This window comes from Echiichthys vipera (assembly GCF_963691815.1).
Source record: "Echiichthys vipera genome assembly, chromosome: 18".
NCBI classification, from domain to species: domain Eukaryota; kingdom Metazoa; phylum Chordata; class Actinopteri; order Perciformes; family Trachinidae; genus Echiichthys; species Echiichthys vipera.
The window spans coordinates 937232-957534 of NC_139843.1; the positions used below are offsets into that span (position 1 = coordinate 937232).

The window sequence follows — 20303 nt, forward strand, 5'->3', positions numbered from 1 at the left end:
CCCCTCCTGAGGAAACACATTTCACACGCTTGGACCTGGACCTGGTTCTTTGGGTCCTGACCTGGACCTGGTTCTTTGGGTCCTGACCTGGACCTGGTTCTTTGGGTCCTGACCTGGACCTGGTTCTTTGGGTCCTGACCCAGCTTTCATGACCACAGGTGAGGGTAGGAACCAGGACTGAGGGTAGATCCACAGCTTTGTCTTCCTCAGCTCTCTGTTCATCACAACGGTGCTGTAGAGCGACTGCAGCTCCGCCCCCGCTGCTCTGATTCTCCGGCCAAACTCACGCTCCATCGTCCCCTCACTCAGGAACCAGATCCCGAGGTCCTTGAAGTCCTTCACTTGGGGTCAGGACTCATTCCAGACCCGGAGTAACGATCCACGGGTTTCCTGCTGAGAGCCACGGCCTCAGGTTCAGAGGTGCTGATCCTCACTGAGCTAAGATATTTTATTGAGTCCTTGTTGTGAAATGCTCTGGATGAATTTGAGGACGCCAGGGAACTTAAATCATCCGGTCGTTCCCTTAAACCGGGGGAAGAACGCTTTAGGGAACTGATGGGACTGAATGGTAAACAGTCAACTGCATCGTGTGTGTCTAGAGCTTTTATTGTGAAAGGTAAGAAGGAAGAAGCCGTTATGGAGGTTGAGGAAGGGGAATAGTCTGATCTGAGGTCTTCCTCATCACCTGATTGGTTGATGTCTTTGTTTACGATGCGAACGCTTTGAGAAGCCGACCTTGATCGTGTCGATCTGTGTGAAAGTACTCGTGAGAGGAACGACGCTTCTAAAACATACGTATTGATGCGATTTACGGCGTGAGAATCACCTCCCACCGGCGTGTTGTGACCTAAAGACGTACAAACAAAATCAGAATCAGAATCATCTTTATTCACCGTGTGTGTTCACACAGACGAGGCATTTGACTCTGGGTGTTTTCTCTCTTCTGTGTACGCAATACACCAGAAGACCAAAAACACAGAAACACATAAACACATTTGTAGGTTCAGTGCAACTCTGCCTCCACTTGCAGGGGGGTCATGGGGAGATGAGGGAGACGGCCTGGGGGAAGAGGCTGCTTCTGGGTCTGGTGGTCTTGGCGTGCAGAGCTCGACATCCAGCACAGTGTGAGGGGTCTGCAGTGATCCTTCCTGCCCGGTCCTTCACTCCGGACTTGCAAAGGTCCCGAAACCCCATGGAGACACGTGATGGGAGGAGACCTGATCAGGCGATCGGACGGAAACGTCGGGGATTCATGGTGGAAGCTGGAGGGTTGTGACGGCCGTGGCCATAAAAGGACGGAGGCATCGCCGTTCTCATTTTCAGCTGTGCCGAAATTTTCTCTGCCAGCTTTTCTTTCTCCATCTTTTCTTTCTCCATCTTTTCTTTCTCCATCTTTTCTTTCTCCATCTTTCCCTTCTTTGCCTTTCCCTTCTTTACCTTGTCGGCCTTTTCTTTCCCCGCCCTTTCTTTCTCCGTCCTTTCTTTCTCCGCCCTTTCTTTCTCCATCTTTTCTTTTTCCGCCCTTTCTTTCTCCGCCCTTTCTTTCTCTGCATTTGCTTCCTCGGCACTTTCCTCCTCCTCCTCTGCCCTTTCTTGCCTTTTCAAAGCCTTGTCCATCTCGATTTTGCGTCTCATTTTCTCGAGCTTGTTGAACGCCTGCTCCTGGGTCCTCCTGCGGGAGAAGAAGCCTCTCTTTCTCTGGACCATTTCCGTACAGAGCTTCGCCAGGTCCTCCTTCTCTTCCTCCACTCTGTCAAGAAGTGCCTCCAAGTCTCTTGTCTTGGCCACCTCCTCTTGGAACTTACTCTCCAGTTCTCTGTGGTTTTCCTGCAGAGTTGCGATGCTGGTCTGCAAGTCCTCTTCGTTCTGGGTCAGTTCACGTTGTTCTTCCTCCAACTCTTGGACCCTGGCCTTCAAGTCCTCTTCGTTCTGGGCCAGTTCACGTAGCTCTTCCTCCAACTCTTTGACTTTGGTGTTGTATTTCGCCTGCCAAGCGTCGTCGTTCTTACGGACGTCGTCTTCCATGCCCATCACCGCCTGAAGGATATTCTCCTTCTGCCTGCAGAGTTCCAGGAGTTCAGAGTTCCTCTGCCGGACCTGATCCTCGAGCTGCTCCACCATCCTCCGCAGCGGTTCCGAGCTGTCGTCATTCATCCGGTCCTCCAGTTCCTTCTTCTCCTCCTCCAACTGTTTGACTATTGTTTCCCAGCCCTCTTCCCTCTGGGCCAGGATCTTTTTGCACCTCTCTTTCAGAGCACAGTATTTGGCCTTCCAAGCTATCTCGACTTGTTCGAGGTGCTCGACTCTGCTCTGCAGCATGTCGGCGTTCACTGTGAGCGACTCAGAGACACTGTCCGGCTTCACGCTGGGTTCTGGGAGTTCAGTGTTCCTCTGGTGGATCAGCGCCTCGGCCTCATCCATGTTCTTCATGTGGACACTCTCTTTGTTGTTTTCAGACTTCTCCTTCAGATCGTTGTATTTCACCTGCCAAACGTTGTTGTTCTGGAGAACTTCATCTTCTTTGCTCAACAGCATCTGAGAGAGCTTCTCCTTCTCCTCTCTGAGGACCAGGAGTTCAGAGTCGCTGTCCCTCAGGACCTGAGAGAGACTCATGTTCTCCTGTTTACATTTCTGGAGTTCAGAGTCTCTGTCCATCACGACCTGAGAGAGACTCATGTTCTCCTGTTTACATTTCTGGAGTTCAGAGTCTCTGTCCATCACGACCTGAGAGAGACTCATGTTCTCCTGTTTACATTTCTGGAGTTCAGAGTCGCTGTCCCTCACGACCTGAGAGAGACTCATGTTCTCCTGTTTACATTTCTGGAGTTCAGAGTCGCTGTCCCTCACGACCTGAGAGAGACTCATGTTCTCCTGTTTACATTTCTGGAGTTCAGAGTCGCTGTCCCTCACGACCTGAGAGAGACTCATTTTCTCCCTTTTGAGTTCCAGGAGTTCAGAGTTCCTCTGCTGGACCTGATCCTCTAGGTGCTCCACCATCCTCTGCAGCGGTTCCCAGCTGTCTCTATTCATCCGGTCCTCCAGTTCCTTCTTCTCCTGCTCCAGCTGTTTGACTTTGGTCTCCCAGCCCTGGTCTTTCTTGGTCAGGTTCTCTGTGAGGACGTTGTATTCTGCCTTCCAAGCTATCTCCATGTCATCAAGTTGCGCGTCTTTGGTCCGCAGCAAGTCTACGTACAATTTGAGCGACCCAGAGAGACTGTCCCGCTCTTTGATGAGTTCCAGGAGTTTAACCTTCTGCTGATGGATCAGAGCATTGCTCTTATCCATACTCTGCCTGTAGTTCGCCTGCGTCTCCTCCCAGGTCTGCTTCTGCGCATTGTTGTCCTTCAGAAACACCCTCTGCAGAATGTCGTATTTTGCCTTCCAGGAGTTCTCGCTCAGCGGGTGTTCAGCAGGCAGCAGCTGGTATGAGGCTTGTTTCTCTGCCTCGTACCTCGCAACCATGTTCTTGTAATCCTGCTCGCTCTGGCGCTTGGCATCCTCCATCTTGTCCCTATGGCGCAGGAGGTTCGTGTTGAGGCTGAGCATTTCTGACTGATAATTTGAGAGTTGCTGGTAGATCTCCCCGTCCTGTATTAATCTCTTCCCCGCCAACATGACATTTAACCCCTTTGTCATCAGGGAGATCTGCTTGATGGCGAGGTCAAGTTTGGATTCAGTGTCATTTTGACACGGTAGAAGAAAGTCTCTTGTTAGATCCATCGCTGCGCAGCGTTGCAGGTGTAGACGTAGTTTTGCGTAGACGATCTCCTCTGCAGTAAAACACTTCACTGTGAAGCTCAGAGGTTGTGGTTTGTGGAACAGTGAAACATTCTCTACTTAAGGTTCAGGAACCATGACATCAAAGGCACCGATGACATCACACGCACCGATGACATCACAGGCATGGCTTTGATGAGTCATCGAACACCAACGTTCCAAAAGCTTTTTTAAAGAAAAACATGCACGCAGAATTTTAAAAATGGCCGCTTCTCGGCATTCGTTTTTGAATTTTGTCGTCACGGTGACAATGAGGCGTTCGAGGCTCTTCACATAAAACATTAAAAGCATTCAGAGAAATAAAGAGAGTAAAACATACATATAAAAAACATAAAAGGTGTTTTAAAACATTCGACAGAGGTAGATCACCATGGTAACCCGTCCTAACGTTCTCATGCAAACATTTAGATGTTTGTTCATGTTTTTCTGCACAGACGTGTGAGAGCTTAGAGTTTAACACACATTAAAGCTGCGTATCATGGATCTGGTTCACGAGTGAGGGGACGATGGAGCGTGAGTTTGGCCGGAGAATCGGAGCAGCGGGGGCGGAGCTGCAGTCGCTCTACCGCACCGTTGTGATGAACAGAGAGCTGAGGAAGACAAAGCTCTGGATCTACCCTCAGTCCTGGTTCCTACCCTCACCTGTGGTCATGAAAGCTGGGTCAGGACCCAAAGAACCAGGTCCAGGTCAGGACCCAAAGAACCAGGTCCAGGTCAGGACCCAAAGAACCAGGTCCAGGTCAGGACCCAAAGAACCAGGTCCAGGTCCAAGCGTGTGAACTGTGTTTCCTCAGGAGGGGGTCTGGAGTCTCCCTTAGAGAGAGGGGGAGAAGTTCAGCATCCGTGAGGAACTCGGAGTAGAGCCGCTGCTCCTTTGCGTTGAAAGGAGCCAGTTGAGGTGGTTCAGGATCATCTGGTAAGGATGAACCCTGGGCGCCTCCCTAGGGAGGTGTTCCAGGCACGTCCAGCTGGGAGGAGGCCTCGGGGAAGACCCAGGACCAGGTGGAGAGATTAGATCTCCACATTGGCCTGGGAACGCCTCAGGATCCCCCAGTTAGAGCTGGTTAATGTGGCCCGGGAAAGGGAAGTTTGGGGTCCCTGCTGGAGCTGCTGCCCCTGAGACCTGATCCAGGATCAGAGGCTGGAGCTGCTGCCCCTGAGACCTGATCCAGGATCAGAGGCTGGAGCTGCTGCCCCTGAGACCTGATCCAGGACCAGAGGCTGGAGCTGCTGCCCCTGAGACCTGATCGTTACGTTACGTTGTGACTGAGAGTTTGTTTGCAGGTTTTAATAATGATGTTAAATTTTTATATATGTTAATATTTTAAATGTTCACTGTGTAAAAACTCAACGTTTGTGCTTTTTAGTGTTTAAATCCTCGTGTTTCGTTAACGGACGCCGTTGTTCTGTTTGTTTTTCAGTTAGCTCTTCTGTGATTGGCTGATCGCTCACATCATGGCCCACCTCTTCCTCGCCAGTAAGATCGTTATGCCGGACGACGTCCTCATCAAAGGCGGCGCGAGGATCCCCAAGAGCGCCGCGAGGATGCCGACGTCCGTCTCTGCTGAGAAGCTGAGCCGGGAAAAGGTCCGGAAGGATCGCGGCGCCATCGTGACGACGCACGTCCCGCACATCAACGAGGTGCAGCTGACGGCGGCCACCGGCGGCGCCGAGATGTCCTGCTATCGCTGCACTGTGCCGTTCGGTGTGGTGGTCCTCATCGCCGGTGTCGTGGTCACGGCGGTGGCGTACACATTCAACTCCCACGGGTCGACCATCTCGGTGCTGGGGCTGGTGCTGCTCTCGGCCGGGCTGGGCCTGCTCGGGTCCAGCGCCCTCTGCTGGAGGGTCCGGCTGACGAGGAAGAAGGACAAACGCAGGGAGAGCCAGACCGCCCTCATGGCGAGCCAGGGGTACTGCGTGGCCTGAGCAGAGTCCAGGTTAAAGTCACGCCCGCGATCAGGCGACGTGAACCTGAACGCATCACTGACTGTTTACTGACCTGAGTTTAACTTTGAAGGGACGTGAAACGTGAACTTTGCGCCGTAAAGACACGGAGCTTGGACTCGCTGCTGCCGGTGACGGGCGTTTGGACGCACGGCGCCCTGCAGGAGGCCTCAGAAGCAGGAAATGATGAATCACGGAGGACTTGAACTCTTTAAACTCTCACCTAAACGATGCTAATAAGCTATAAAAGACATTTAACAAGGTACTCTGTCGATGTTCCCTTCATCTCTTGTAAACTCTTCTGTGATCGCAGCAGTCGTACGTTACTCTCTCCTTCCTCTAAATGTTGGATTTACACTAGGGATGCTCGATATTGGCTTTTCTGCCGATATCCGATATCCGATATTGTCCAACCCTTAATTTCCGATACCAATATCACCCGATACCGATATCACTCGATACCGATATCACCTGATACCGATATATGCAGCCTTTTTACACCAAAATTCATCACATATCACCTATTATGGAATTAACACATTATGCCTAATTTTATTGTGATGCCCCACTGGATGCAAACATAAATGCAACACGGCTTTTCAAATGTAAACACAGTCTGTACAAAATAAGTTATTGAAAAAAGTGCCATTCATTTAATTGTTTGTGTTTTTAGAGAGAATATTTTGCCTCAAACAAAACTACAGACAACATCACAACAAGGAAGATGCATATCTTCAGTCCAGAGTAGTAAACAAACTTAGTTTTCTTTTTCCAGACTGAGTAACGACTGAGCCGTAACTTGACAAATAATACAATCAATAAATCAGCAGTCAAGCTCAACATGCTAACCTGTATTGGATCTAACGGATACAGCACCAGAAATTAGCTTCTCGACGTGACTGTAAACAACGCTGTACAGTTCGGGTCAGCACTGGTCTGAGAAATACTTGTGACTGGGCGTTATACAGACATAACGTGGCTCCAGGAACTCCACACGTTTGGTGAATCCGGCATCCTGAACGATAGAAAAAGTCTGTTTCTCGGTGTCGGCTGTTGCTTCTTTTCATCACTGTGCTGCACAGATGTAGCGTTTAACTCCGCATGATTCTTCTTGAGGTGGTTGATCAAATGTGATGTATTAAAGGAAGACGCCTTGTTTCCTCCTCTCATAACTAACGCCTTGCAGTCATTGCAAAGCGCACATTTACTGTTAATAGGTGACACTTGGAAATACTTCCAAACCACGGACATCTCATGCACCGGGCGAGCTGAAGCTTGTTAGCCACGGTTAGCAACCTACGAGTGAAGCGTGTTGTTGTTATACGTCATCAAGCACGCGCCTGTAAACGGCCCGTGTTGCATTCAGGTACACTCGGAAATGCTGAAGCCTACGGCCCGTGTTGCATTCAGGTACACTCGGAAATGCTGAAGCCAACAGAACTAACATCGGTTGTAAAAACCTGATACCGATAATTCCCGATATTACATTTTTAACTCAATATCGGCCGATAATATCGGTGGGCCGATATTATCGGACATCCCTAATTTACACGTTTGTTTCTTTCTCCGCCTGCAGACTTTGAATGTTTCTGCGCGGACGGAAGAACTCTGTAATAAATAAAAGGTTCAAATGAATCAGGAGAGAGTCACGTGTCGGGCGGATCGCTCGTATCTCGTGCCACTTTGTGTTTAAACCAATGCACTTTGATGCAAATGTCACGTTTTCACCGCATTAAAGAGTCACGTGAGGATGTTTTAGGTGTAGTTGATGTTTAATCTGTAACTTTCCTCCTCTCAGTCTTATTTATTACCCGTGTTTGTTGCATTAAAGCTCAGATTCATGTGAGACTCCCTGAGTGGTTTGTGTTCAGAAGACGACGGGCTGCAAAGTGAGATTGGCTCGGCTGTTGTTTATTTATATTTAGTTGTGTTTGCGTTGCCTAGCGTCGCACAGACACACAACCGGATAATGAAGTGGGGAGGGGGGAGGGGGGGCGGGTGCTGCGTCATGTGGAGCAGGAGCAGGTCGTGTTGACGGGTAACGGTTACAACGCGTTGTCGCTTCTGCAGTGCTAACTTTATCTCCACTGAAGAGCAGCATCCTGGGAATGTGGGAGGAGGGGGCGAGAGACGACAGAGAGTGGAAAGAGAGAGAGAGAGAGAGAGAGAGAGAGAGAGAGAGAGAGAGAGAGAGAGAGAGAGAGAGAGAGAGAGAGAGAGGATGCAGTGTTGTGTCACCTCCGCGGATCTTCGCTCTCGTTCCTGGAGACACAGCAAATTTTGTGTGTTTGTACCCAAAACAATAAAATAAGAAAACATTTCTTTTGTCCAAAGCGACTTCGAGTAAATACATTCAACAATTAGTAAACAGACCAGTTATTAAGGGCGCACTCCCACTGTGCCTCCGTCCCGTGCCCCAGCACGTGTCACGGCTAAAGTCTGGTTCCTTTGACCAGTGTGAGTGCAACCGTACCACGTCTAGGAGCGGCACGCTTGCCGTCCACGGCCCGTTTGGGAGAGGTGGGCTTTAGTAAAGCACGTTTGCACGTGTACGAGCACGAGCGTGCGCACGTGTACGAGCACGAGGCCTACGGCGGTTCTGAGGTCATTTCCTGTGCGACTGTTGAGACGTAGACAAAAGAAAGAGGTAGTTTTTACTGCAGTGAATTTACACTGAATTTAAAAATTACAGGAAAACGTTTTGCCCTAGTTGGCTGAAAACCAGAAGTTCGCAAGTTGAAATTGAGAAATTCCTGAATTGAATCCAGAAATTCGTGAGTTTAAATTCGCAAGTTGATTCCAGAAATTCGTGAGTTGAAATTCGCAAGTTGAAGTTCGCAAGTTGATTCCAGAAATTCGTGAGTTGAAATTCGCAAGTTGATTCCAGAAATTCGTGAGTTGAAATTCGCAAGTTGATTCCAGAAATTCGTGAGTTGAAATTCGTGAGTTGAAGTTCGCAAGTTGATTCCAGAAATTCGTGAGTTGAAATTCACAAGTTGAAGTTGAGAAATTCGTGAGTTGAGTCCAGAAATTCGCAAGTTGAAATTCGTGAGTTGAAATTCGTAACGCAGTTGCTCGCTGTGTGTTTGAGTGGTGAGTACCTGAGGCGGGGCTCGAACCCGCGTTGGCAGTGTCTCTGCGTTGGCAGCCGGCGTCCTTCACCACTGGACCATCTTCAGCGCTGACGAACACAAAGAAGCAGAAGACGAGACTGAAGCTGCAGAAAGTTCACCTTCATCAACCTGCAGAGACACAAAGTTCACTCCCTCACACCTGTTCTGCTGCTCTTTCACAGGTTCTGCAGGTTCTGAAGGTGGTTCTGCTCCTTTAGGAGGGTTCAGGGTCACCCAGGACCTTACAGGGCCCCTTTAGGAGGGTTCAGGGTCACCCAGGACCTTACAGGACCCCTTTAAGAGGGTTCAGGGTCACCCAGGACCTTACAGGGCCCCTTTAGGAGGGTTCAGGGTCACCCAGGACCTTACAGGACCCCTTTAGGAGGGTTCAGGGTCACCCAGGACCTTACAGGACCCCTTTAGGAGAGTTCAGGGCTCACCCAGGACCTTACAGGGCCCCTTTAGGAGGGTTCAGGGTCACCCAGGACCTTACAGGACCCCTTTAAGAGGGTTCAGGGTCACCCAGGACCCTACAGGACCCCTTTAGGAGGGTTCATTTCCCCACAGTTGGTCCAGGTAGCTCAGCAGGTAAAGAAGATGCTTCACAGTCTCAAGGTTGTTGGTTCAAATCCTTTCTGGACTCTTCTTGTTCCTCCTCAGACGACGGTTTCAGAAAGATCCACATCTGGACTTTTATTCTGTAAAAACCCTGAAACCACAGATAATGATCTAAAAGCTCTTATTGTGAAAGGATCAGCTGAAAATGTCAAACTCCTTAAACCAGAGGGGCCCAGTTCTGGTCCTGGGCACCTGATTCTGGTCCTGGAGGGGCCCAGTTCAGGTCCTTTAGAGCTCCTGTCCTGCATGTTTGAGGTTTGTCCTGCTCTCAAACACCTGATTCTGCCGGAGTTCAAACCTGTGACGAGCTCCAGCTGCTGATAACGAGCATCAGGACCAGGACCAGGACCAGGTGTGTCGGAGCCGGAGGGATGTGGGTTCAGATCCTCTCTGGACTCCTTCTGTCGACGGTTTCAGGAGGATCAAAAAGACTTTCAGGGTTTTAAAGGATTAACTTTGTGCTTTAAAGCTGATTTAAAGGATCAAGTTCCATTAAGAGGAACTAAAAAGAGCCAAAGCCTCAAAACTTTCACTTTATTTGAACATGAACTCTGATCAGCTCTTTATGAAACAGGCCGGTCCTGGACTTTCACAAAAAGAGAGTTGGGACTGAAACAGGGTCCACAGTGGGAATCGAACCAGCAACACCTCAGCTACAGGACGTCTTGTGCAGCCACTGAGCAGCCAGGGTGCTCCACACGTTCCACTGTCCTCTGACACACCTGGTCCTGGTCCTGGTCCTGATGCTCGTTATCAGCAGCTGGAGCTCGTCACAGGTTTGAACTCCGGCAGGATCAGATGTTTGAGAGCAGGACAAACCTAAAGCATGCAGGACAGGGGCTCTCCAGGACCTGAATCAGGTGCCCAGGACCAGAACTGGGCCCCTCCAGGACCAGAAGTGGGCCCCTCCAGGACCAGAACTGGGCCCCTCTGGTTTTAGGAGTTTGACATTTTCAGCTGATCCTTTCACAATAAGAGCTTTTAGATCATTATCTGTGGTTTCAGGGTTTTTACTGAATAAAAGTCCAGATGTGGATCTTTCTGAAACAGTCGTCTGAGGAGGAACAAGAAGAGTCCAGAAAGGAGTCCAGCTGAGCTACCTGGACCCAAGGGGATAAGTTGGACCTCTTACAGGGGTCTTGTAAGGTCCTGGGTGAGCCCTGAACCCTCCTAAAGGGGTCCTGTAAGGTCCTGGTGAGCCCTGAACCCTCCTAAAGGGGTCCTGTAAGGTCCTGGTGAGGCCTGAACCCTCCTAAAGGGGTCCTGTAAGGTCCTGGGTGACCCTGAACCCTCCTAAAGGGGTCCTGTAAGGTCCTGGGTGACCCTGAACCCTCCTAAAGGGGTCCTGTAAGGTCCTGGGTGACCCTGAACCCTCCTAAAGGGGTCCTGTAAGGTCCTGGGTGACCCTGAACCCCCCTAAAGGGGTCCTGTAAGGTCCTGGGTGACCCTGAACCCTCCTAAAGGGGTCCTGTAAGGTCCTGGGTGACCCTGAACCCTCCTAAAGGGGTCCTGTAAGGTCCTGGTGAGCCCTGAACCCTCCTAAAGGGGTCCTGTAAGGTCCTGGTGAGGCCTGAACCCTCCTAAAGGGGTCCTGTAAGGTCCTTGTGAACCTGAACCCTCCTAAAGGGGTCCTGTAAGGTCCTGGGTGACCCTGAACCCTCCTAAAGGGGTCCTGTAAGGTCCTGGGTGACCCTGAACCCTCCTAAAGGAGCAGAACCACCTTCAGAACCTCAGAACCTGTGAAAGAGCAGCAGAACAGGTGTGAGGGAGTGAACTTTGTGTCTCTGCAGGTTGATGAAGGTGAACTTTCTGCAGCTTCAGTCTCGTCTTCTGCTTCTTTGTGTTCGTCAGCGCTGAAGATGGTCCAGTGGTGAAGGACGCCGGCTGCCGACGCTGCCAACGCGGGTTCGACCCCCGCCTCAGGTACTCACCACTCAAACATACAGCGAGCAACTGCGTTACGAATTTCAACTTACGAATTTCTGGATTCAACTTGCGAATTTCAACTCACGAATTTCAACTCACGAATTTCTGGATTCAACTTGCGAATTTCAACTTGCGAATTTCTGGACTCAACTTGCGAATTTCTGGAATCAACTCACGAATTTCAACTTGCGAATTTCAAACCACGAATTTCTGGACTCAACTTGAGAATTTCTGGACTCAACTTGCGAATTTCAACTCACGAATTTCTGGACTCAACTTGCGAATTTCAACTCACGAATTTCTGGACTCAACTTGCGATTTTCAACTTGCGAATTTCTGGACTCAACTTACGAATTTCTGGAATCAACTCACGAATTTCAACTTGCGAATTTCAACTCACGAATTTCTGGAATCAACTTGCGAATTTCTCAATTTTAACTTGCAAATTTGTGTATACGACTGACGATTTTCTCAATTTCAACGTAGGCTTGCCTGAACTTGCGAATTACTGGATACAACTTGCAAATTTTTCAATTTCAACGCAGGAATTTCTGGATACGACTCAAGAATTTCTCACTTTCAACTTTTTCAACTTGCGAATATTTAGATTTCCACAAACTAATGCGAAAAATGTTCCTGTATAAATCAAAGTGTTTAAAATAACGCGACTTTGATCTGAACCTGGTTTTTAAACTTTGACTGAAATGAATCGACTGATGTTCATAAAAGTATTTTAAAGTCCAGTTTAACCCTCAGATGTTCTCATGACGTCATTTTAATCCCTCAGATTTAATTATGACGTAAACAAAGAGTCAGACGTCAACAACATCGCTTTATAAAGACGTCCCTGAACGCATCGTCTCGTGGTTTTGGGTAAAAACACAGAAGGTAAATAACGTGTGTTTCTGCTCCAGAGGGGAAATCCCGACCCTCCCTTCCCTTCCTGTAACACGGTGACCGGCCGAGCGACCAGAGGTGCAACACAGTGGCAGTGCCCCCCCCCTCCCCCTCTCCGTCCTGCCCCAGACTCTCGGCCTGGCACGCCATCAGACGCGGGGTCGGCCCGATGTAAAGGGATCAGCCAGAGAACAGGAAAGTCCTCTGTGCTCCTACACACCCTTCACCCAAGCTCTGAGATCACTCCCCTGCAGGCGTGGGATTGTTCTGTCAGCAGACGGGTCCTCAAGGTCGACCGAGGCGGCACCAAACCCCGATCCACACCCCTAAAGCCCCCCCCCCCCCCCCCCCTTAAAACACCAAACCTTTCTTTTTAGCTCAAGATGGCCGCCAGCGCGACACCAACCTGTGCTGTCAGTGTAACCGTGCAGGGGACCGTCCTGTGTGTCAAAGGTCGTTCTCATTAACTTCCTCCCTTGCGTCTGCAGTCATCAGGGCAGTCAGGTGCATGCTGGGACGCTCCTTTCTCTGCCCGCATGCACAGCTGGAGACAAGAACACCGGAGAGAGTCCTGTGTTTTGGGACCCGACGAGCCTCCTTCCTACGCAGAGATCAGAGCTCTAAGGGCGCCATCCCACTGTGCGTCCGTCCCGTGCCCCGTGCTTTAGGGTCCTTGTCCCCCCCTCCAGGCCCGTTTGTACTCACACTACCTGGGCCTCGGAGAATGCTTCTTGCTGCCTATACGTCATCACGCCGTAACACGTCACACGCATTGATGACGTCATGGCGATGCGTGGCTTTGTTTCCAGATCTTTCCGTTGACCTCGGAGTTTTTGTGCGTCTTGTCGACTGTTTTTGAATCTTTTCATCGACCAAATCTGCAGTAAACACTCCACCTCCGCATCACACCAACGTGAACCTTTCACCGCCATTGTTTGAAATGTCCGCGCATGGTCCCTCCTTCTTTTTTCTACGTCCCAACAGGCGCACAGGAAATGACCTCAGAACCGCCGTAGGCCTCGTGCTCGTACACGTGCGCACGCTCGTGCTCGTACATGTGTATTGCTGCTCCCTGAAGCCGCACACACACACACACACACGTTGTGTAGCTCAGCTGAAGCTGTGAGCGCTGGAAATGCTTGTGGAGTGCAGGTCACCGGGTTAAAGCTTCATTTCCGTCTTCTGCCTGGAAACAAACACACGCTCTTCCTCCCAAACGCTCCGGGAGGAAGTCACAGATTTTGTGAATCTTCTTCAGAGACGACAGAGTTCAGATAAATCCTTTATTTTAATGTTGCTCTGCTGACAGAGAAACGACAGTTCGACAGCGTATCAGGACCATCGGAGGTGAAGTCACGGAGCACAGGTTCATTTCCACAGAAGGAAAAACAGAACTCACGAGATTAAAACAGTAAACTCACGACACGAACATTAAATAAGAACAAGAACCTGAAACTTCTCTGAGACTAAAGTCACACCAAAGAGAAAATGTGTCTTTTTTTGGGTGTGGATGAACGTCAGCACGACACAGATGCAGTTCACCGGAGCTTGGATCTGCGCTGCCGCTCTGCAGCCGGTCCGTAAATGCACCTGCTTCAGTGCCTGAGAGGAACAAATGCACAGAGCTGACCTGTTGAAGCCTCATCTCCCGTCTCTGCTGACGTGTGTTTGTGTGGATCATCCGTCGTCTTAGCTGCTTGGACACAGTTGTGTCTGTGTTTAGTTAAATAACGTAATAACAGGATCTAGACGACGCCCCTGTGCCACGACCATCACCTGTTCCCCGATCTGCACCTGTTCCCCTGTGCCACGACCCGCACCTGTTCCCCTGTGCCACAACCCGCACCTGTTCCCCGATCCGCACCTGTTCCCCGATCCGCACCTGTTCCCCTGTGCCACAACCCGCACCTGTTCCCCGATCCGCACCTGTTCCCCTGTGCCACGATCCGCACCTGTTCCCCTGTGCCACGACCCGCACCTGTTCCCCTGTGCCACGACCCGCACCTGTTCCCCTGTGCCACAACCCACACCTGTTCCCCTGTGCCACAACCCGCACCTGTTCCCCGACCCGCACCTGTTCCCCTGTGCCACGACCCGCACCTGTTCCCCGATCCGCACCTGTTCCCCGATCCGCACCTGTTCCCCTGTGCCACGACCCGCACCTGTTCCCCTGTGCCACGACCCGCACCTGTTCCCCTGCTGACGTGAGCAGCAGGTGGAGGTGGAGCTCGATCGTGAGAGACCTCAAAAACCAAACGTGCGTTAAAATACTTTGTGAGGTCTTTGGTGAAGCTGGGGCGACTGCTCTGACCACCCAGCCACCGGCCGCCCCACGCAAAGAGGCTGAATGTCCTCTAGGTCGCGGGTTCGACTTCTGCGGCCCTTTACTGCATGCCCCCCCCCCCCCCCCACCTCATTTCCTGTCCGTCCTGAATAATAAAGGTTTGGAAAACTGCCAAAGAAACAGTGATGGAAGTGTTCTGCAGCCCACCCTGCAGGAGAAGCCGGGGCTGTGTGGGTGCAGGACGTGTGTGCGTGTGTGGTGGGAAAGATCCTGTGATAGAAGCTGGTCTCAGCCTCTGAAGGAGGACCAGCAGGACCAACAATGGCCCCGCGGCCCCAGAGGGCCCCGACAGCTCCATCAGCCAGGGAGAGGCACTTCCTCTCCTCCGTCAAAAATCCCTTTTTCCCCTCAAACCTTTTCTCTGCATCTGTTTCTTTCATTCACCGGCTGCTGATGGATTTAGACGGCGTGCTGAAAGAATGGGTGGCGCTCGGAGCTGCAGGTTGCGGTGTGTGTGCCGTGGTGACGGACGGGGAGGGGCGTCGCCTCCACGCAGGAAGCTCACATTGTGTTTCAGAAGAATGGCACCGTGGTGACTGCCATCGAGGTCCGCTGTCGTCCCTCCGGTCAGCCGTTGTGAAAAGGTCGTGATAATACTGCTCATGAGAGCCTCAATGACTCAACTTCCTCTCAACAACACGACGCCCTGCAGCAGCAGCAGCAACTGTCGGAGGGACTCTCTTATTATCTTCAGATATTCAAGAGGGTTCCTGGTTCAAATCCCAGCTGGGGCCCTTCTGTGTGGAGTTAGCATGTTGTCCCCGTGTCTGCGTGGGTTTTCTCCGGGTTCTCCGGTTTCCTCCCACAGTCCAAAGACGTGCAGGTGTTCGGTTCATTGATGACTCTAAATCACCCGTAGGTGTGAATGGTTGTCTGTCTCTGTTCGTCTCTATGTGTCCTGTGATAGACTGGCGTCCTGTCCAGGGTGGACCCCGCCTCACGCCCGATGTCAGCTGGGATCGGCTCCAGTTCCCCGTGACCCCGACAGGGACAAGAGGCTGAAGATGAATGAATGAATGAATGAATGATCCCTTAAAGCAGTTCATGTTGCACAGCGTTTAGTTTAAGATATTTAAATGTTACTTTTGGTTTAATGGTGCATTATTATAAGTGTGTGCGTGTGTCAGACCCCAGGAAAAATAGCATTTATGCTATGCTCACAAACATCTGTGAGCGTCACACATCAGACCCTGTGTAGTTAAACACCATGACAGTATGTTCAGTGTTAAAGATGAAGGAATAATAGAATTGTCCCGGGGTCACCTGCTCAGGGACTGTTGTTTTTTACCTGTGTTCACTAACTCGCCTGTCCCTGCAGGTCTCACCCCCCCCCTCCTCTGCCCTGAATCACCTCATCCCCTCCACCTGTGCCCACTCCCACACCTGACCCTCGTTATCCTCATCAGCCGCTCTGAGTCTCAGGTCACTTACGACCCGTCCTCCTTCACCCTCCATCAGATCCTGGTGCCACGTGCCCGATTCTCACCTGTCGACTTTGCTCCTCCTGAAAAAGTGTCTCCACTGTTCTTCATCTGACCGGGGAGAGGAGAGCTAGAGTTCATGGCCACAGGAAGAAAAGACTTCCACTGGTTTGTTTGGGTGTCCTCTCTCTCTCTCTCTCTCTCTCTCTCTCTCTCTCTCTCTCTCTGACCTCAGAACCGCCGTAGGCCTCGTGCTCGTACACGTGCGCACGCTCGTGCTCGTACATGTGCAAACGTGCTTTACTAAAGCCCACCTCTCCCAAACGGGCCGTGGACGGCAAGCGTGCCGCTCCTAGACGTGGTACGGTTGCACTCACACTGGTCAAAGGAACCAGACTTTAGCCGTGACACGTGCTGGGGCACGGGACGGAGGCACAGTGGGAGGGCGCCCTTAATAACTGGTTTGTTTCCTAATTGTTGAACGCATTTACTCGAAGTCGCTTTGGACAAATGAAATGTTTTCTTATTTTATTGTTTCGGTACAAATAAAATGCGCTGAACTTCCTCCGAAGTGTCTCCAGGAACGAGAGCGAAGATACGCGGAGGTGACGCAACACTGCATCCTCTCCCCCCTCTCTCTCTAAAGTCTAATCTCCTCTTTGCTCTTTTATCCCCCCCCCCCCTCCCCCTCTGCTCTCAGGGACAGTGGTCGGGTGTCCCTGGTTTGAAGCTATTTCCTGATTCTGTTATTTTAACATTTTTTAAAGACGCTGGACTTCCTCTCTTCATTTGTCTGTGTTTTATTTAGAGAGGGCGACGGGTGAGAGGTCTGCAGACGGGTGAGAGGTCTGCAGACGGACAGACGGACAGAGAGAAGTCTGCAGACGTCGGTCTCACCGTGAACTCGTACTGAGTCTGCTCAGACGCGTTTGATGCCCGTGGACGCTGCAGCTCTGACGCTTAACGCAGAACAGATGTGGCATGAATGCAAACAACACGACGCTCTGCGCGGCCACACATGACGTCACATACACAGGTTTCAGGAGTGTGAGCCCGCGGGTGCTGCAGGATGTTTCACATGGTCAGCAGTCACTCTGCTGCAGGAAGCTGCCGTCACAGAAGAGTGTGAGCACGAGCGCCACGACAGGAAAGAGCGACCCCTGCAGGACACGTTACACACAGAAGACGTGTGGGATTGGTTTGAGTCCATGACCTCTCTCTATTTAATTTCTTTGTGTCCCATGGAGCTGAATTAGGGCGCCCTCCCACTGTGCCTCTGTCACAGGTTAGAGCGCCCTCCCACTGTGCCTCCGTCCCGTGCCCCGTGCTTTAGGGTCCTTGTCCCCCCATATGCACAAACAACAACAACAACAACAACAACAACAACAACATCCTGTTGTAATTTATCTCCAAATATTCTTCAAACCAAAAACAAAGTAGAAGTGAAGGGATGTTTCTGTACACACACACACACACACACACACACACACACACACACACACACACACACACACACACACATGCTTTTACTCTAATTTGATGTCCAGTGTAAGGAATAATCACTCAGTGACGTCACACAGCAGCAGTTTAACACTTGACTCTCTCTAAATCCCCAGAGTGACGCTCGTGGCGCCCGTGGCGCCCTGACAGGTGTGCGTCCGCGCCCCGTCCTCCATTTTGCAGGGGGTCATTTTGTCACTGTGTAGTTGGGAAAATCAAAATGGCGGCTTAAGTTATTAAAACTGAGCGGCTTTAATCATTGGCTGCTGAAACTGAAGGTTGGAGGAGCAGCGAGGATTAACGTCCTTTAAAGCCGCACATCCCCTCCGGCGCCGCCTCTCTCTCTCTCTCTCTTTTGCTCTTTCTCTCACGGGCAGCTGTCCGTGCCTCCTCCGTCATCGCCGTCTTTTCTCTGCTTCATCTCTTCCCCCGTGTTTCCCCGTCGCCTCTTCCTCCCGTGCACCTGAGGCGAGATATGAAGCGGCGCCATGGGGTTCATGGAATTCTACCTGGAGATTGACCCCGTCACCCTGAACCTCATCATCCTGGTCGCCAGCTACGTGATCCTGCTCCTGGTCTTCCTCATCTCCTGCATCTTGTACGACTGCCGGGGCAAAGACCCCACCAAGGAGTACGCGCCCGACAACACGCCGGCGCCGCCTCCGCCTCCCAGCCAGTCGCCCATCCGCCTGGTGGTCATGCAGAACTCGCCCGCCTCGTCCCGCTACGAGCCCAACAACACGGCGGGGCACGGCGAGCCGCCCACGCCAGACCTGAGCCGGGACAGAGGAGAGAGGGAGCGGGAAAGAGAGAGGGAGCGGGAAAGAGAGAGGGAGAGGGAGCGGGAGAAGAGGAGCACCCTGGTCTGAGGACGAGGACGAGGCGGTTTTCCCTTTGTACAATGTTTTAGTCCTGGACTCTTTATTTTTTACTTTCTAACATCTGGAGGCGACGATGGGCTGAGGGGGTCAGCAGGAGGTAAGCAGACCTGAACCTGAACCAGAACCTGAACCAGAACCTGAACCTGAACCTGAACCTGAACCTGATCCTGAACCAGAACCTGATCCTGATCCTGAACCTGATCCTGAACCTGAACCTGATCCTGATCCTGAACCTGAACCTGATCCTGATCCTGATCCTGATCATGATCATGATCCTGAACCTGATCCTGAACCCGAACCTGAACCTGAACCTGATCCTGAACATGAACCTAAACATGAACCTGAATCTGATCCTGAACCTAAACATCAACCTGAACCTGATCCTGAACCTGGACCTGAACCTGAACATGATCCTGAACATGATCCTGATCCTGATCCTGAACCTGGACCTTAACATGAACCCGATCCTGATCCTGAACCTGATCCTGAACCTGGACCTGAACCTGAACATGATCCTGAACATGATCCTGAACCTGGACCTGAACCTGAACATGATCCTGAACATGATCCTGATCCTGATCCTGATCCTGATCCTGAACCTCCAACAACAGCAGTAATAAACAGAAATGAATGCAGTGCAAATACAAAATCCTAACATCTGTAATTTTAGTGCCAATGGTTATTTTTAATCCACATATTATGTATTTTTTTTTTAACATTGTGGGGACTCTACCTGACATTGTGGGGACTCTACCTGACATTGCAGGGACTCTACCTCACATTGTGGGGACTCTACCTGACATTGTGGGGACTCTACCTGACATTGTGGGGACTCTACCTGACATTGTGGGGACTCTACCTGACATTGTGGGGACTCTACCTGACATTGCGGGGACTCTACCTGACATTGTGGGGACTCTACCTCACATTGCGGGGACTCTACCTGACATTGTGGGGACTCTACCTGACATTGCAGGGACTCTACCTCACATTGTGGGGACTCTACCTGACATTGTGGGGACTCTACCTGACATTGTGGGGACTCTACCTGACATTGTGGGGACTCTACCTCACATTGCGGGGACTCTACCTGACATTGTGGGGACTCTACCTCACATTGCGGGGACTCTACCTCACATTGCGGGGACTCTACCTCACATTGCAGGGACTCTACCTGACATTGTGGGGACTCTACCTGACATTGCGGGGACTCTACCTGACATTGTGGGGACTCTACACATTGCGGGGACTCTACCTGACATTGCAGGGACTCGACACATTGTGGGGACTCTACCTGACATTGTGGGGACTCAACACATTGCGGGGACTCTAGCTGACATTGTGGGGACTCTACCTGACATTGTGGGGACTCTACACATTGCAGGGACTCTACCTGACATTGTGGGGACTCTACCTGACATTGTGGGGACTCTACCTCACATTGTGGGGACTCTACCTGACATTGTGGGGACTCTACCTGACATTGTGGGGACTCTACCTGACATTGTGGGGACTCTACCTCACATTGTGGGGACTCTACCTGACATTGTGGGGACTCTACCTGACATTGTGGGGACTCTACCTGACATTGCGGGGACTCTACCTGACATTGTGGGGACTCTACCTGACATTGCGGGGACTCTACCTGACATTGCGGGGACTCTACCTCACATTGCAGGGACTCTACCTGACATTGCGGGGACTCTACCTCACATTGTGGGGACTCTACCTGACATTGTGGGGACTCGACACATTGTGGGGACTAAACTTGACATTTTTGGGACTCAGGACTCTACCTGGCATCAAACCAACGCACCTCCTCAGCAGATTAGTGTTGTGTTAAACATCGTTATGGTACAAAGAGGAAACGTTAAACATA

General features: G+C 51.1%; 2 protein-coding genes across 2 annotated transcripts in view; both read left to right on the forward strand.

The window, feature by feature from the left end:
• Nucleotides 1–7572, forward strand: part of LOC310960862 (transmembrane protein 100-like) — an 8784-nt gene extending 1212 nt beyond the window's left edge. Inside the window, exon 2 of the mRNA XM_083932689.1 lies at nt 5199–7572. Coding sequence (XP_083788815.1) covers nt 5233–5706 — 474 coding nt within the window. The 5' untranslated portion in view covers nt 5199–5232 and the 3' untranslated portion in view covers nt 5707–7572. The remainder of the gene's footprint in view (nt 1–5198) is intronic.
• A 10459-nt stretch (nt 7573–18031) lies between these two features.
• Nucleotides 18032–18412, forward strand: smim36 (small integral membrane protein 36; the record flags this gene model as incomplete). The annotated part of the gene is made up of 1 exon (XM_083933380.1): nt 18032–18412. The coding sequence occupies one exon, from the start codon at nt 18032–18034 to the stop codon at nt 18410–18412; it is 381 nt and encodes a 126-aa protein (XP_083789506.1).
• Between the last annotated feature and the right edge of the window lie 1891 nt (nt 18413–20303).